Below are 19,827 nucleotides of genomic sequence, written 5' to 3'. Positions count from 1 at the left end.
CAATCAAGATTCTGATCGAGTTGGCCCCTTAACTCTATTTGACTACGAAGCTTATCAAGTACGGCCGAACGTAATAACAGCTTTGAGAGATAGAGTAGCCCAAAAGGCAGACGCGCGCAAATCAGAAACTCTGATTTTCTCTAACTCTGCAAAATACCGCTCCTCCTCATTAGGTATTCAGAATGATTCCAAAACTACGTTCTGGCTGGAAGTAGAAAGTTGAAGTTAAGAATTTGACAGGAAAGGAACTTTAATTTAAAATATAACTGTTAATAAAATTAACATAATCCTTACAATTTTATTGTTGATGTTCCATTTTAATATAATTTTGTAATTAGAAAGTCCTCCACGAAGGCATCCCTGACCTTAGGCAGATAGCCGTCGTGTGCTTTGCCATAATTAAATACACCACACCACACCGTCTATTTCATATCGCAAATAATTATTCGTAAATTCAACATAGATATGACCATATAAGTATTCGGACTGCATTAAATTCCACTACTGAATATATTCTTAGATAGTAATGAGCACCAAAAGTCGAAAAAATATAGACGTTTAGATTTTAAATTTTGAAATTTTTCAAGTAAAACAAGTGTTAGTTTCATAGTTTCATTTTTATAATATTTTTGTGTAATCAGTAATCGCATATTAGGCTGATCATGAAGATTTAAAGGGGTTAAATACCCAGCAGTTTATACTAAAAACCTATTTTTAGCATTCAGTCTCAGGTGGACCTCACATTTGAGATCTGTTTCTTAAATAAAATATTTGTATAAGTAATGACATTTTAAGCTAATAAAACGACATTCTTATATATCAATATACCTAATTTTTGAAATAAAAAGAATTAAGGAATATGATCATCTGTAGTATTTCCGTGACCTTTTCACCCATTTTAAGGTGAAAATTTGACAGGAAAAATAGTAATAGTTTTAGAGATCTTTTGAGATTTATTCTTATCTGTCGTGTAAAATTTAAATTTTAGATGTGTGAGTGGGAAGTGTAAAATTACATCTAAAATTTTAGGTTATAAAAACAGCCAGAAAACGAACAAAAACAGAAACCAAGCTGAATAAAATTGCGGCAAAAGGATTCATTGTATAGTTTAAATAAATAAATAAAAAATAGTAATAGCAAATTGGGTAAATAAAAAAATATAGAGATTAAAAAACTCAGAAAGGCTTCAGATTTAACAGTCACTCAAAAGGGTTATTTTAAAGTGCAATATGGTTTATCAGTACAATTTATTCCTCAAACTGAGTTTTAGAGTAAGTTATACGTTACGAAAGCAGCCGGCTATTGTACTGCAGTTTAGTCATTTTTTGGAAATTAGTGATTTGCATCTTGAACGTTAAATTTTTAATCCAGAATTTATAGGTTTCTAGGGTAAAACGTTATTTTTAGCAGTAAAACTTTTCATGAGTCAACCAGTTAGTTCTCTTATATTGGAATTCCATGTGGTGTGATAGAAACTACATGCGTATGTTGCTGGTTTCTTAGCCTGAAAATTTCTTGCTTCCTATTTTAAATAAAATGCAGATTTATTTTTCCAAGTAAAATGGTTTTAGTTAAGTGAACTAAAAACCGAAATATTTTTATAGCTATAAAATTAGTGTTCATAATAAAATAATATATTTTTAATAATAATAATAAACAATATTTCTTATTCCTAGTTATTTATGAGCGAAAATATAATCATGAGGCTGTTAACAGTGGCGGATTGAATAAATTTAATGTGGTTATTTTTATGTATGGAATTGTCGCACTATCATTTCTATTATTTAAAACTTTCTAAATATCTTCTCAGCTCTAATATATATATGGACGTTTTACTTATTATATACTTTATCCTTAGTCAAATATGACAAGGATATTATTGGTAATAAAAAGGTCTTCAAAAAATTAGTGCATTTATCTAAAACCGTGTAATTTATTTTTTTTAATGTATTTTATTTCATACGTATTGTCTACAAAACGGGGAAAAGACTACAATGAAAAAATCTGGTGTGTGCACCACATGACTTCCTTGCACAGAATATTAAATTATACGCATTTTTTCATGCATTTTATTTAAGCTTATTGGATTGAATTAAATCTACTTCGTCGATAGCGCATAAACCACAATAGAATAAATGCACTCTTTAAAATTCACTATATTTGTTTAACAAAGCGACATTCTGGCTATATCATTTGAAAAACTATCTAATCGTTGTTACATGTTTTATTCAAATACTATAATAAAGCTAGAACGATGTATAAGAGAAATTAAGCAAACAAAACAAAAAAGACATATTTTTTCACAGACGATTCAGTATTTCTCATTCAATTAATTCAATTCTCACTTCGCGACAAGGCAGAAATACATAAAAACTCAAAATATCTATATTAAAATTACGAAGTAAAAATCCTAAACACTTATTTCCTCGAAAAAATTCCAGAAAGAATTAAGCATGATTTAATTCGCAATAATAAATGAAGGCGTTATCTTTGTTGTTGTGAAGCTTAGTCTCTCTAGATTGGCAACAAATCTACTATTGTGCTGTTTCAAATGTAAACAAACATGTCCGCCATGTTATTCAAATATTAGACTTAACCGCACTTAAACAGCTTTTAAATTGCTGATAATTCTACAAATATTGCTTGCACATTTCTTAAAGCATAAAAACTTAACCGGAAGAAAAGAGCAACATAATTCAATCATTCTTAAAGCAAAAAATGCACAATTTACAAACATATAAGAGTAAAGAAACAGAGATCACTGTGTCGGGTAACAGAGTGGATATATATGTATATGTATATATTTATATACGTTTGGTGCGGCCGATTGCAACCAAAATGCGAGGTGCTCATCTGCATCTTATAGCTGTCCTATATACAAAATTTCAACGTTCTGAGGCTATTCGTTTTTGAGTTATGAGAGATACGTACGTACGTACAGGCACCACCAAAAATTCTCTTCAGAATTCATTTTAAAGCAGTTTTATAATTTTTTTGGAGGAAAAGAGTCTTTTATTCTGTCCTTACGTACAGATATCACGCAAATAAATCGTCAAATTGCATTTGAAAGCGGTCAAAATGGATATAATCGTTGAAATGTGCTACCTGAAACTTTTCACGATTACAATACTTCCTTTTTACTTCGTACAAGGAAGTAAAAATCGCTGCTTCTGAACATAGGAAGGTTACTCCATATAATTAGCATCTAATTCGAAACAAGCTTGGTTTAAAAGATTATTTTAATCGACAATGTAAAGATGGATATATTGTGATAATTAGTTTAATTGCCAAGCAGAAATCTGTAAGAAATATTTAGCATTGAATAAAATAAAATCTATATCGGAATGTGGAAAAAAAATATGTGGATATTGTATATATATATATGTTTACGTTCCTGTGTTAGAATGGCGCCGGAATGAATGACGTAGTTTCGATTTTAAATATCCTTAATAAATTCAACGACTCTCGGTCTATTTAAACCAAACTGAATACATTTAGTAATAAAACATTCTTACGTAAACATTTAGTAATAATTCAGCAGTACGGATAAGCTTTAAAATAGGAATTACAACCGTTACAGGTCAGCTACGCTTTTAGCGAATGAATTCTACGAACGACAAAACTCAAAAGCGTGTTGCCAACGCAGGGCAACGAAAAGGTGGAAATTAATTCGATAGGCGTGGAAGTAAACAGTATAACTTATATAACATTTATCTATATATATATAAATGTTAAAGAAATACATATATGTATATAATATTTCAGGAAAATCGTTTCAGCAGAATTGTCAAAAGCTAATTTGAAGACTCACGCAAAAAGCAACAAACGAACCAAAAAAAAAAAAAAAAAAAACTAGGCTGACTAAAATTGTGGGAAAAGGATTGTTGTAGTTAAAATAAATAAGTAAATAAGAATAATAGAAAATTGAATTATATTATTTAATTATTATTATTTTTAAATAAAAAATGATAATAATTAAAAAAAGTCTGGAAGGGTTCAGATTTTAATAATCACCCGAAAGGCCTTTTTTAATGTTCAGTATGATGTATCAGTAGAGATCAAGATGGGCCCACCAGCGGCCGAGCGGTAAAGTCGCTGAACACTGGTAGTTCGGTCCGAGGTTCGAATCCCGCGAACGGGCTGGCTGCATGGGCGTTTTCGTGGTTTTCCCCATGTGTAACGTGTATACGAGCCAGTTTCCCTTAGAAAGTCCTCCACGAAGGCATCCCTCCCCTTAGGCAGATAGCCCTCGAGGCTTTGCCATAATCACACACACACACAGAGATCAAGATGGCCCAGATGGAAGCTCGAAATTTTTTCTGGGACATTAGATGAATGTGTATTTAGACTAGCATGGAAACGTCATATACCTTCTGTGTATTAAAAATTCTTTAAAATATGTGTAATTTAATTCTGTAAAAATGTTTAATGTTTGTAATAGGATATATCATGAATTAAATGCATTTTTATTTAAATCAATGGAAAATGTATTTAAAAATATTCTTAAGAACAGCATCTATTGATTTTAAATAGTTTAGTTTATTAATTAATAACAGACAGATTAATAGGAAAAAATAATATCTTATATTTTTTTTTTCGAACAGCAACAGACTCGAATGAAAAATGGAACAACGCAAAATCGCGTTTCGAACCGAATAGCTCTTTTTTCGTTAAAAATTTAAATCTGAAAATTTGGGATTAGTTTTCCGTACACTGAAGATATTAAACTGTCAAAATGTTTTAAAATGTAAAAATCATATGTTTAAAATGAAACCGAAACAGGATTTTGTTATTTAGATTGCAGTTTAACATAAATAATTTTAAGCTAAGCAATTGCGATAGATCTCTTAGTTAAGAATAACGCTTAAAAAATTAAAGCTATAGGATTTATATGTTACCGTGAAAGACCGAAATTGGAGAATGTCGACTTTCACCGGAGAATGTCAACATTCACCAAATACGTCGGTGAAAGATCGAATATTGTACTACATTCTTGTATATTCGGACCCTCACCGGTGTATGTCGACAATCTCAGATATGCTCTGGTGAAAGTCGAAAAAAGAGGTCATAAAGTGCCATAACAGTTTAAGTTGATGCAATAAATAAGATTTGAATCACATAATTTAGTAAGTTTTTTTATTACTGTTATTTTATTTTCTCATTTATAATGTACTGTATGATTAAGTAAGTTTTTAACTTCTATTATTTTCCTTTCTCATTTTGAATGTATTGTGTGTTTTAGATTCTCATGTTCTTAAGTTCTTATTTCAAGTCTCAAGTGCGTTTATTCGCGACTGAATTACGGAGAAGAAAATATATTGTTATATGTTCAACATTCACCATCAATACATGGTGAATGTCGACATTGACCGGTGTAAGTCAGAAATAAGAGTATTTGGAAAATATTTCGGACATACACCAAGAGACTATGTGAATGTTGACATTCACCGGTGAAAGTCGACATTTTCCAGATTTCAGTGTTTCACCGTAACATATATATATATATATATATATATATATATAAAATATCACATTTAAAATAATTTCTTAAAAATGGGAAAACTAAGAAGTTGTGAAGAATTTGCTATAGTATTTTCCTGTACTAAATGAGCTCTCGAGTCTCTTCGTGGCGTGAATTAACACCGCGTGTAATGACATTGCGTACTTATTTAATAAAGGAAATAAAATCGGAAACGATTCAGATTTTAAAGTCTCTGTAGAGGGAATACTGTAATACGATTTTCACCCTCTCTAAAATATATTACATGTGAGTATCTGTGCATTGCTTATCAAAAACGACTTGATGCAAGAGTTAAGAACTTTATTTGAAAAGTGAATTACCGTGAGAGTGAAAGTAATTTATAAGCATCTTTATGTTATTTGAAATGTGATATACCGGAAAAGTGAGAGTAAACGATATATTGATACTGTCCGAAAAGCAGACGTTCGGCAACGTATTTTCCAGAATTCTAAGCGTCTATGCGTGATTAAGAATTATATAAGCGTCACTGATAGAATTTAAACATTTACAAAGGAGGGTTTTATTTACAATGTTTACAACTTGGCGTTAGAAGGTTTTTACTGTTTTTATTCTATGATATATTTTTAATATAAAAAATTAATAAGATAATTGATATATTCGATCTGAACAAGACAAGACTCAAAGTTTTAGAGCCTAAGACGTTAATGTATGTTTATAATTGAAATTACTATCTCTTTGTATCTACAAATTCCTAACACATCATTCGTTATGGATTTTACTTTATTAAAATTACGTACAAAAATTCAATATTTAACTATAAGAATCATTTTTTAATATATACGTCGATAACCTTTCTCTTTTCCATATTAATAATTTTGAATTAGGTAACCTGTTCTAAAAATTCTAAAATATATCTAAACAATTTGATGTGGATGCCACATGACTTCCTTGTACGGTCTATTCAAGTTATCTACGCATTCTTGCTACATTTCAATTAAACGTATTTCCTCCTATTTCATTACAGATATAAATCTGTTTCTCATTCAATGGATTCAATTCTGGCTTCGCGGCAATGAAAAATGCATAAAAACTCCAAACATATTTATTAAAAATTGTAAAATACTGATAAATATAAAACACCAAATATAGTAAAAAACAGTTAAAAAATTTCTTCAATTAAAATTTGATGTACTTACTGATCTAGTTTTGTGTTAGTTATGTAGCATTTTAGTGCAGTATGAATTAAGTTACTCTGGTTTAACTTAATGACTGCGCTTTTATTCAACCTTTCGTAGCTAATTACGATATTATTTTCACTTTCATTGCCAATTTATTACGTAAATAATTAAATTATTATTTAATTTATTTTAAATTTAAAATTAATTATTCAAAATTGAATTTAAGGTTAATAAATTATTTATTTTGAGTTGTTATTAAATTTGTTTAGTGCGAATAATTTACTAACCTATAACTACGTCATCTGAAAAATCAGTTTATCTATTTTTCTTCGAGGGCGGGGGAAGAAACGAAATAATAGTGGAATTTGCTAACAGCGCGATTAGATAAGAGACAAATATGTAATTAGATTTCATAGATTTCGTTTGTTCATATTAATGGTTAGATGCTTCCTAGTTGATATCAGTTTTAGTCTTAGATGTCATAGCGCTATTGTCTTCCTTGGAAATTTAAAGTCTTCGTAAAGGTTTGTTTGTACTCGATTTGGTGTACGTTATCTACAGTTTACCAATCTTCGAACTATTAGCTGAAGATTATTTAGCAGTTCTTTGGAAAATGTTACCTCTTTTGTATTTTGTATGGTAATAGAATGTGATTATCTTAAGGCAATACATAACTTTTCTCTTTCTAGAATGGCTCATAATTCTGCTTTTTTTCTGTTTGGATGAGACATGAACTTGATAGTAAAACGTTAATGTTGAATGTGGGGGCGTTTTTTGGCTACACATTATTTTTTTGAAAGAATATGGAGGTAGCAATTTGTAGTAGTCAAGAAAATGGTAAAAGTTCCAACGATTATGAAGTAAAACTACTAAAGACATACATAGCCTCTGTGGCCGCTTTTCTATATGTCATTGTTTCAGGCATGATGGCTACGTTCTCTTCTCCCGCTACTGTTGATATGCAGAAGCCAGGAAGCCGATTTATTCATATCACTGAGGACCAAATTTCCTGGATTGCCAGTTTACCGTCCTTAACAGCAGCCTTTGGAAATATTCTGTCTGGTGAGTATTATTTATTTATTTATTTTATTTGTAAAATAGTTTTGAGCTATGAAACAAGGTTACTCAAAAGGAGGACTTGAATTTTAGATTAGTTCCGTACCTATTTAGAGTGCAATACTAAACCATGCTTTACATCAGAAAGGAAGTTTCCAATATGCTGATGTAAAGGATCATGCTTAACATATGTTTTTCCTTTAGTACTCGAGTGGATAAGATTGCTAAACGGTAGTAGTTCAACTTCTTTTTAAATCCGACGAATCGGTTGCTGCGTCAGATTTCAGTGGTTTTTCGTCATGTGTAATATAATTATAAGTTAAGTGTTATTGCAGACCCTCCCCCTCGTGTGTGTGACAAAGCACTGTTTGCAATAGTTTTCCTACCAAATTTAATATGGAAAGAAAGACTAGCGAAATGTTTTCTCCCTGTAGCAAAATAGTTGAAGACATGTGAGTCCTTCAACCAATTAGTTATGAGTATTGAAATCTGATATCAGCGATTATAATGAAATACCTGTTTTCCTTCAAAATGTAAAGCTGGCGGTTGCTGTTTTACGTAATGTAATAAAAGCGGAAAATTCTCCAACGAGTTTGGCGTAAAGTTTGTTTAAACTAGCACATTATTTTTATGTTGATTCTGTCATTAGTTCTCATCCTTCCTTCTATTTCGCCAGAATACAGATTAGGTTAGATTTAAATAGCGAGCGAATGTCATTTAGGAATGTCTTTTGGAATTCGTTTTTAGAATGCTGGTAAGAAGTGCCATGGAAACTCTTTCGAGTATAAGAGGCGTATGTTGAAATTTTGACTTTAAATTGACCAAACCAAAGAAATTAATTAATTTCTGGCTAATTTTCACAGCGGAAAGAGGAAAAAAGTGCTAGTAATCTTCACTGCTCAAGAGCTCTTAAGTAGATTTTGAAAGTTTGGAAATAGGCCCCCCCCCCTTTTTTTTTTTTTTTATTTATTTATTTTATTTTTTAGTAAGAGCAATAAAGAAAATACTAGAAATAATGGTTTTTACATTATATACAATAACTTTATAAATTATATATAACTGCATTTTTTTAACTATGTCGTGTTGTAATATCTGTCGGTTATAGTGGTACGTACAGTGTTGAATTTATATATAGCATATGTTGACATTAGAATTGCACATTTCTACATCCCATTCGAATGAAAAAAATTAGATTTAAAGAATTAGAACTATATAATTTTAATTAAAATTTGATTAATTAAGTCTATATTTTATTTTTCGAGATTATTTAAAAAGATCTGTAGAACTAACGTAAAATATAACAGGGCCTTTTTTAAAAAAATAACTTATTATTAGACTTTATGACTTGTTCATAGGCAGGTTGGTTGTAAATATTGCTTAAATTTCTTTGTTGACGAGGTGCCAACATTGATAAATGCACAGTACCCATTCCCATTTATTTATACATTTGGTTTCATCTTGGGTTGAAAGGCACCAATGATACTAAGACATAGATTTCAGCTCTTTTTTCTCCCTCTTTGTATTCGAACTATTTCTTTACATTTCGACCCTTTAAATTTATTATAATTATATATTTACTTACTCTGTGTTACAGTTCAGTCTGTAAAATATATTATTATATTTAATTATATAATTGTATTTATTATTAATTATCTATTTAACCATTTTGAATTCAATGTTGCCATCTTGAAACTGTTTTTTAAGATATATACAAATAAAAATTTTCAGTTTGGAACACTGTATCATTTATAATGGTTTGTCTATCTTTTTAGCATGTCATTGTTTATTTCCGAATATTAGTGCGAGTGAGTAGGGCATAGAATTCATTATTGTATTGTCATTTTATTTTTCTCTTGAGAAGTGTGGATCGAAAACCCTTAATTCTCTTTTAAGAAGGAAAGTAAAGCAAGTACAAAACTTATATTCTCTCCTGCAATAATTATTTGTAGTGTAAAGAGAATTTACAGATTGTACTGTAATGCCTTTCTTCGTGAAGCTTTTAAGTAAGGCCTGGAGACTAAAAACCTACGTATATGATAGCTTTATTTACCATGCTACATAAGTTATATGATGAATATAAAAGGTTATTTAAACGTTTTGTCACTGCATTAAAAAACGTGGTACAAATAAGTACTCTCATTCCATTCAACAAACTGCATAATTTCAAATAATGATGACATACAGAGGTTTGCAAAGTATTAAAGTCAACACCAATTTTATCCGTTTCTTTCCCACGGGCTATGTAAAATTTATATTGTAATAAAGCCTATAAATTTATAAAATGATTTTATCTATACGTATTTTTAGTTTCTGTTCGTGGCGTGTTTCAAAATTATTTTAGTTACATTTGCAACAGTATTAAAGTCATGTAAAATTAATTAATTTTTTAAATCAATTCCTTCACGTTATTAAACGTACTGGTGGTTTATTTGAAATATGTAGTTTCACATAAAGTGTTTTGGATGTTAATATTTTGCTTTTCTCCGACTTTTGAGTAAATAAATTATCGTTTAATTTCAGTAAAAAAGTGTTCTGCATATTATTTTGCCTGTAAATAAAACTAAAAATTTTCACCAAAAAGGATAGATTCCATTGAAATTCTCTTAAAAGGAATACATACAGACCGAAAAAATTCTTAATAGATTAAATGTTTCTAGAAATATGTTAATTATACCCCAAACGAACAGAAGGCTGCAGTAGTCGAATCTTTCAACATGGTCGTATGGAAAAATGGAGTTAAATGCATTAACTGAACATAAGCTAAAAAAAATCTAGTACTTTCCTTTGCATAATGTTACTACAGAACTTTTGATTAGTTGAGTTTCTTTTACTGGAGAATCAAAGTCTGAAGTATCAGATAAAAATTTTTCTTTCATGCAAATACTCTTAAATAGAAATCATAAGAATTCTTTAACCTTCACCATACCATAGTATATCATTACTTATGTATTTATTGTTAATGCAGATGTGTTGTATAACGTTGTATTTACACAATTTAAACTGCGTGTTGTTTTGTATGGATTCTTAAAAAATATTTTGTTTATTATTCTAACAAGAGAAGCTTAAAAAAGAGAGTTATAAACTGAAGATACTACATATTAGTACATACTGCATCATAATGTGCTTTAATGAAAATCTGAAAACTTTTCTCAAGCGTAATTTATATGCTAAGTCGTTAGACTAATATGAACTTAGCAGCTTCGGTTTTGTTCTTTAAATCGTGTCCGAAATGTCCTTATAATATTAAAGTATATGTCGCCATACTTGAAGACTGAAAATAAGTCCTAAGATCAGAGTTGTTTTTTTCCTATTAAGCTTAAAAAATTATGAAAAGTATATACTATACATATATCTTATTATTTTCGTTTCAGGTTATGCTTCGCAGAAGTTAGGACGTAAAGCCGTGTTGATGTACATGTCTGCTATATATCTGAGTAGTTGGTTAATGATTGCCTATGCTTCTTCTGTTGAATGGATTTATGCTGGACGAGCTCTCAGTGGTTTCTGCTGCGGTATGTGTAATGTTGCCGTTCCAGTATATGTGCTTGAAATTGCTACAACTGAAACACGAGGGCTTTTAACATCTGGATTTCAGATAGCAGTCGGCTTGGGTATTTTTATAACGATGGCCTTGGGTGCTGTTCTCAGATGGTCTTGGTTGGCCATGTCAGCTGCCGGGATCAGTACATGTGCGGCATGTCTCATATATTTTGTACCAGAATCTCCTGCTTGGTTGGTAAGTCAATCCATAAGTCTCGCTGCTGAGAAGGCACTGATAGAGTTAAGAGGGAAGAAATCTGATTACAAGACAGAATTACGAGAAATTTCTGAAAGCCTAGCTGAGCATTCTGCCGATAGTATACGCCTGCGAGATATTCTTGATCCAACTTTGTACAAACCCTTAGCAATTTCTATAACTTTAATGTTCTTTCAGATGTTCTGTGGTATCAACGTATTTTTGACATATACTGTGGAAATCTTCGAAAGCTCTGGAAGTCATATAAGCCCTTTTTTGGGTTCGATAATATTTGCAGCTGTGCTTGTACTCTCAGCTAGTTTGAGTAGCATACTCATGGACAGAGCTGGGCGTAAGAAGTTGTATATAACTTCCGGAAGTTGCATGATTTTATCCCTGACAGTGCTTGGTATTTTCAGTTTTATCTCCGCTGAACATAACAGTAATCCAAGAGCGTTTGGTTGGATTCCATTTGTGTGTTTTATTTCTTACATAGCAGCTTTTGGTATGGGATTCGGACCCGTTCCGTATGTTATGATACCAGAACTAGTTCCTCTTCGTAGTCGAAGTACGGTGATGGCCGTTTCGTGTATTGTCGGTTTCATATGTGGCTTTTCCACATCAAAGTTATTTTACTCTATGAAATCTGTTTTAGCTATTTATGGAGTATATTGGACGTACGCATTATTTTCATTTTTAGGTTGCCTATTTTGTTACTTTTTCATGCCAGAGACAAAAGGAAAGTCTCTTAATGAAATAAATCTGTCTTTTGCTGCTTCTAGTGATGTATCTTTATCTAAATAAAACCATTTCTTTTTTAAATCTGTGTATTATTTGGCTTCCCCGTTTTTACATTTATAAACTGAGATGAAGTATTCTCAAAATTGGAAATTAAATACGTGCTGTTATGTCCCAGATAATGAAGTATAAATTAGAATAAATAATTTATTTTACTAAATTTTGTTGTAATCCATATGTCGCGCTACGTACACTGTAAAAGGCATGTCTCTTGCTTTCGTGTGTCGAAAAGTCTAATGGAGCTCTTATGAATGATTTTAAGTTTTTGATAATAATTTTAGATGTTTGTTGCTAATAAACAGCTAATCTTAGGTCGCTCAAGGGCGGGAGAGACGATTAAAAAAAAAAAAAAAGAGAAAGAGAGAGCGGTAAGAGGGCCGTAACATCAAAAATGAAATAGAACAGAATAGTCAGTAAATAAATTACAAGTAGATAGAGAAATGACACTGTGTAAAATTCTCATGGAACGACCAATTTAGTTTTTCCTCGTGCGCTCCCTTGAGACGGTTCCGCTGATTTACGAGGTCTCAATACTTGCTGCATTTCTCTTGCTCCTGCATGAGTTCGTGTCTTATGAGGTCTAGCTTTCTTATGATGGACTAAATAAGATTGGTCTTTTACGGCGAGTAACAGTTCAAAGTTGTAACATTACATATATACTTGTATATATATATATATATGGAGCAGACATGAATAAGCATCACTATAATCACCATTACAACTCCTCACGTTGTTGCTAAACTGGGATTATTTATGTATATTAGAATAAAAAGAAACGTAAAAAAATAATCGTCAAAACATTTTCATACGTCTGCCCTCGCCGCAGTCTTATTAATGGATTCATTTAAACACTATTGCTCTAAAAATGAACTATACACAGAAAATGCATCGTAACCCCGTAATGTACCTACCTCCAACACGATAGCCATTTTCATACTGCGATGATACATCTTCAGTAATAGTAATTTTTTTTCATTAACTCATAAGAAAGGCCTTCGAACCTTAATCGTTCAGATTTTCTTAAGTAGATATATGTAAGGTGTAAAAAAAAAAAAAAAAAAAAAATCTATTAAATTACTAAATTAATTTAGTAGTAGCTTTTTTAATATCTAAATTTAATTTGGCTACGATCCCTTCAAAGAATTTGTACTACATCACTTAGGTCGTTGTTTCATTTGCAGTGACCCGCAATGCTACCGAGCTTCTTTGTCCAATCACCTTTCATAACTTAAGCAAAGGAGCCGAGTTTATATCTCTTGCCTACCTAACACCGATATAGTCTCTTTTCTGCTTTCATAGTGATATTGACTTTAGAACTATCGTATTGTTACGAATTTTATACATATCTAAATAGCATTAGTAAAATTATATGGTATTCCGCCCCGCTATAATGTAATATGAGAATTTAAAGAGGCGATGCTTTGCTGAAAAAGAATACATGAGCAAGTCAATTTAACATTAAGTAAATGGCTATCTCGCTAAATTGGCAAGATACCGCCAAGCTGGCAACGGTTTTGGCGACACATTTTTGTTGCCTAATTTGGCGAGAAATCACGCAACGCCACCAAACTTAGCGACCGTTAGGCGATATTTTGGTTTGTTCCCTATATAACTATAATGGGTATTTTCATGAATAAGCGATAAGCAACGGAGGACGTGGGCACTGTCCCTTTACCAAAAGGTTAATCGGTATAGCACCACGTCCACCTATATCTAGAGCCTAAAGAGGAATCATAAGACGCCACGCACCGGGCGCCCAAACCCAAAGCCAAATTCAAACCGGGGGCAGTCCAACAGACCAAATGCCCACGAAAGACAGTCCCAACAACCGCCCAGGCCCCACATTTATTAAATAAAATAACAAAAGCATACAGGGCCAAACAAGGGCGAGTTTTGACAATAAGCGAAAGTTTTACAAAGGTGTAATACACACAAATATAGAATATACATAGGTTAAAGTACAGTCTGATGTTGGGCAGCCCAAGAATATATAATGAGTAAAATATAGATAGTAGAATTAGACTTAATGACAATATAACATAAAACAGAGAACATAGTGACATAATGAATGTAAATGATTACAGCAATACACAGAGGATATACCAAAAGAAATAAAAATAAAAGAATACAATAGCCATCAGTGTGTGACTGGAAGTACTGATACATGGGAAATGCGTAAAGCATTCAGAATTCGACTTTATTCAGAAGACTAACAACTGGATCGGGATACATTGCATAGCCAAGTACATATATTTGACAAAGCAACGTATTGAAAGTCAGCGATGGTTTTTTACCATCGCTTTTATATTTTCTTATATTTACGAAAGTACTCGCGCTCATCGTCGATAAGACCAGTGAATAAGTGAAGTCGATAAGACCAGTGAATGAAATGTGGTAATTCATCCCCACTTTCAAACACGGCGAATGGGCTGTAAAAATTTTAACAAGGGCTCGTGCTTTATTTTATGAAAACAAAATATAGGAATCTTAATTAAATGTTTCACTTCTTAGAAAAACAGAAAATATAAATAATTGTGAATAAACAAGAAAATGTCTTTAAAAAATAAGAAAAATAAAATTTTAATTTACAAAAATATAAGCATTTTAAAATATTCCAGAAAAAACATAAAATAGCGAATAAATTTATGCAGCACAATCTGATGCACACCATTTTTTTTCGCATGAGTTGTCTTACTAGGAGGATATAAGAGCTGTGATTTTTTAAAAACTATTTTCCATAAGGTTTTAGGAGTAAATTTCCTTAAAGTTTCTTAATTTAGGGGTATTTTCGCTAAAGTTAAAATAGGTTGTACAGTCAAAAACCATTTCTTGTCTCAGGAATATTGCTTATCGTGTTTAAAGGTTGTTCAGACTATACTACGAAGTTCAATGAGTGACGTGTATTTTTCTTTGGATATGTAAACTAGCAAACAAAAAGAATAAGGAGCTGAAAATTAGAGGCAGATTTAAGAAATAAATCGCACGTGCCAATTTACGGTCCATTTTCTTGGTTTTCCGTGGTTCAAGTGTAAAGCAAACGTGTGACTATTTTTCTTAGAGAATTCTCCACGAAAGCGTGCCTTTGTCAGATAGCCCTCATATGTTTTGCCGTATCCAATTAAATAAACAAACAACCCTCCTTATTCTTAATATAATTAAATAATTAATTTCACGTTAGATGGTACGAAGCCTTCTAAAAACTAGCAGGGTTTTCCATGAACAATTATAGTGCTAATATTATTCAACTGGAACTGGTTGAGATAATTTTTTTTTAGCTTTGTATATGCTTTTCAGCTTAAAGACCTACATATGTATTAACTCGGGGGGGGGGATAAAATTCCTAGACGAAAATAATGTTATAATAAAATTTCAATGAAAATCATCTGATAATTATCTTTTAATTCGCAATTGTAAGTATATGTATGTTACTAATATTCCAAAAAGTGCATGCTAATATTATTTAAGTGTTTAATTGTACATTGTAGAGACATAAGGATTTTGATGCTGAGAGGCTTGTAAAATGAGCAATGCCCTCACCGGGACTCGAAACTCGGACCTCTCGATTACGCGCCGAGCGTGCTGACCATTACACCACGAAGGCATGCTAAGAAGGTTGAAGAAATACCTTATATACTCCCCCTTTGTAAGGGCGACTAGGGATTAAGGTACCCAATCGCCAAACCCTGGTGGTGGAGAATCATCATCCACCATTCGTTTTAGTTCGGACGCCACTGTAGAGTCATTAAGATATTTTGAAGCAGGAAAAGTGAAAAATAAGCAATTCCTTCACCGAGACTCGAACCACGGACCTCTCGAATACTCGCCGAGCGTGCTGATCGTTACACCACGAAGGCATATTAAGAAGGTGGGAGAAATACCTTATAATATAAAAGAAAATTAGGACTTCAAAACTTTTCACGTCCTACTATATAATTGTATAATTTGTCTTCATTCTGATACCATGTACACTCATTCAAATAACAAAAAGCAAATGAGGGAGTTCTATATCTCCCTTTTCTACTGGGGCGATTGACGAAATTCAGCTTGTGTTTTTCATGTCTCGAAAGCACTGCTTAGGATATGTATGTATTAGATTTACATATGAAGTTTTTCTGACGTACGTATTTTAATACAAAGTCGGACTTTGTCGGAAATGGCACGCTTATTTTTCAATTCTGCAACTCAGATCATGCCTAAAAGCCACATTTTGTGAAATTCGGCGTTTAGGCAAATTTTGCACAATTTATTTTTTAATTGATTTCAGTTTCCTCTTCATTCTGCGCGAGCGGAAAAAAAAAAAAAAAAAAAAAAAAAAATATCGCTTTTTCTTTTCTTGAAAATTCTTTCTTGAAACTTCATATCGTATTTGTTACAATTATTTATTATGTTTAAATTTTTAGCCCAAAGGGCGTTACCCTGACGGGCAATTAATTTGCTTTTGGCATTTTGCGTTGAAAATTTTAAATGTCGATACATTTTTCAAATTGTTGCCACCACATATTAGAGCCCTGTCGTATATTTAACGAAATTAAATAATGAAGAATCTGCATAAATGTAAGTATGTTTCTCGCATTGTGATAAAACAAGGGTACCTAGTATACCTACTTAGTATATCAAATTTTGAAAAACGTTCGTTTCCATCCGAATGTGGGTATCTGGAAGCCGGAATTTGGATTTTTTAAAAAAATTATCTATTTCATATTTTGTGAAACTTTAACGAATTTTTGATTAACAGTCTCAGCGATTTCAAAGCGAGCAGTGGCAACACTGTATGGAATAACTAAATAAATGAATAAACTTTTATCTCTAACGCGCGAGACTGTGTATCGGAAATATCTTTAATATGCTCATTTTAAAATTATTTTGCGATACTGCTGTTGAACTAAATTTTATGGTGTAAGTGCGAAGAATATTATATTTACTAATAAATGAAGGTAATACACAAAACGTTAAAAAACGCCCTTTTTGGCGTAATGTAAAATCGGAGAGCTTTCAGAATTTTAATTTTAATGTTTTTTTTTTTTTTTTTTAAATTTCAATTTGAGTTCCATTGTCGAATTATAGTTCTTCAAATAATTATTTTCAAAATTTCTATTTATTCATTCACATTGTGTGTTTTAGTACTTTAACCACGTTTATTCATATGTATAAGCCCAAAAAGCCGTTAGCCCGAATGGGCTATTAGGCTCGAGACGAAATTTTGCGTCGGCCACTGTAAACGGCTGTATGAACGGCCTTTTCAAATTGTTGCCCACAAATATTATCGACTTGTTACTTTTAAATAAATTAAATAATGTAGAATCTGCATGTATGTATGTATGTATGTATGTATATTCCTCGAATTATGAAAAAAAAAGACGGTACCTAGAGCCATGAAATTTTGAATATCGTATTCCTTCGTCCACCCGAATATGTGCATCTGAAAGCATGAATTTTGAATTTCGAATGTTGTATTTCATATTTTTTAAAATTTTAATGAATTTTTGATTAACGAACTCAAAGGTAAGAAATCGAGCAGTGGCAACACTGTGCGAAATAAAATATTTTTATCTCCAGCGCGCGAAACTGTCTATCGGAATTTCTAAAGATGTACTGTTTTTAAATATTTTGTGACATTACTGTTGAATTTAATTTTATGTGACGTAAGTGCGGAGAATATGACGCTTAATAAATAAAGTTAACACAAAAAAAAAAGGTTTTGCAAGCCATCTTAATAGGAAAACTGAGCATTGGTATGGTAAACAGAGAAAAAACCGAAAAAGAAAAAATAAATAAATAAATAAATAAAATAAGGATAAGGAAAATGTATGCCAACTCTTTACACTACATTGGGAATTCTAAACATATTGTGCTCTTTTTTTTTTTTTTTTTTTTTTTTTTTTGTTGTTGTTGTTGTTGTTGTATATGGCCTAAATACGAAGAAAATGATGCTTAATAATTAAGCTAAACGATAAAAAGAAATGGGTTAGATAGCGGAAGCGAGAGTAACAGCAGACTGATAGACTGCGAGTTCAGCGAGAGCGTAAAATGCTTTAACAAAATCCTCTTGGGTGATCGTTATAACCTGAAACCTTTCTGTTTCTTCCTTTTTTACTTCCTTGTACGAAATAAAAAGGAAGTATTGTAATCGCGAAAAGTTTCAGGCAACATATTTCAACGAATATATCCATTTTGACCGTTTTCAAATGCAATTTGACGATTTATTTGCGTGATATCTGTACGTAAGGACAGGATAAAAGACTCTTTTCTTCCAAAAATATTATAAAACTGTTTTAAAATGAATTCTGAAGAGAATTTTTCGTGGTGCCTGTACGTACGTATGTATATATCTCTCATATCTCAAAAACGATTAGCTTCAGAACGTTGAAATTTTGTATAGGACTACTATAACATGCAGATGTGCACCTCGTATTTTGGTTGCAATCGGCCGCGCCAAACGTATATAAATATATTTATATATATATATATTAATTGAAAACCACTCTGTTACCCGACTAAGTGATATCAGTTTCTTTACTCTTATATGTTTGTAAATTGTACATTTTTTTGCTTTAAAAATGATTGAATTATGTTGTTCTTATCTTCCGGTTGAGGTTTCTATGCCTTTAGTAAATCTGTATGCAATTTTTTTAGAATTATCAACAATTTTAATTTTGTTTAAGGGCCGCTAAGCCTAATATTTTTTTTGATAGTGGCCATTCCTTGTTTACATTTGAAACAGCAGAATAGTATATTTTTTGCCAATCTAGAGAGACTAAGCTTCACAACAACAAAGATAACGCCTTCATTTATTATTGCGATTTAAATCATGCTTAATCGTTTCTGGAATTTTTTCGAAGAAATAAGTGTTTAAGATTTACTTCGTAATTTTTAATACAGATATTTTGAGATTTTATACATTTTCGCCTTGTCGCGAAGTGAGAACGGAATTAATTGAATGAGAAATACTGAATCGTCTGTGAAAAACCGTTTCTTTTTTGTTTTCTTTGTTTAATTTCTTTTATACATCGTTCTAGCTTTATTATAGTATTTGAATAGAACATGTGACAACGATTTTATAATTCTTTAAATGATATAAATTTTGTGCATTCTGAGTTATAATATGAACGAAATATAATACTGTTAAGTGAACCTAGCGCCAGAGTGTCGCTATGGTAAACAAATAAAGTAAATTTTAAAGAGTGCATTTATTCTATTGTGGTTTATGCGCTGTCGGCGAAGTAGGTTTAATCCAATTCAATAAGTTTAAACGAAATGTAAGAAAAAATGCGTATAATTTACTATTCCGTACAAGGAAGTCATGTGGTGTACATATCAGATTTTTTTAATATTTGAGTTCTTAAAAAAATATGTTAGCAGTTTTAAATATATGATATTTTAGTGATAATATTCATTAGTTCAATAATGTTTTTTCTCTTGAAATTTGTATTTGAGCACTTTGTGTTTTATACTGAAATAAAGTAAACACTAAAAAGCGGAGAACTGCGTTCAAGGCACTAATAAATCTGTGAAATGAGATACCATTTAAAAGTAAAAAAATTGCAGGAAGTGTTTATAGTATTATTTAAAAATAGATA

The 19,827-nt window shown here is 31.4% G+C and overlaps 2 protein-coding genes across 2 annotated transcripts in view; both read left to right on the top strand.

Moving 5' to 3' along the window:
• Window positions 1–12,274, top strand: part of LOC118193479 (trehalose transporter 1-like protein) — a 35,996-nt gene extending 23,722 nt beyond the window's left edge. The window contains exons 2-3 of the mRNA XM_035364575.2: window positions 7,582–7,722; window positions 11,088–12,274. Of these exons, the coding sequence (XP_035220466.1) occupies window positions 7,582–7,722; window positions 11,088–12,256 (1,310 nt within the window). The 3' untranslated portion in view covers window positions 12,257–12,274. The remainder of the gene's footprint in view (window positions 1–7,581; window positions 7,723–11,087) is intronic.
• LOC118185763 (uncharacterized) overlaps window positions 1–19,827 on the top strand; it is an 831,500-nt gene that overhangs the window by 493,799 nt on the left and 317,874 nt on the right. The gene's annotated exons all lie outside the window — the stretch shown is intronic.

The sequence above is a fragment of the Stegodyphus dumicola genome, chromosome 2 (assembly GCF_044657685.1).
Source record: "Stegodyphus dumicola isolate Sdum_Otavi_A_Nest chromosome 2, ASM4465768v1".
Classification (NCBI taxonomy): Eukaryota; Metazoa; Arthropoda; class Arachnida; order Araneae; family Eresidae; genus Stegodyphus; species Stegodyphus dumicola.
The sequence above is the reverse complement of the archived record's forward strand: the minus strand, read 5'-3'. Positions and strand labels throughout refer to the sequence as shown.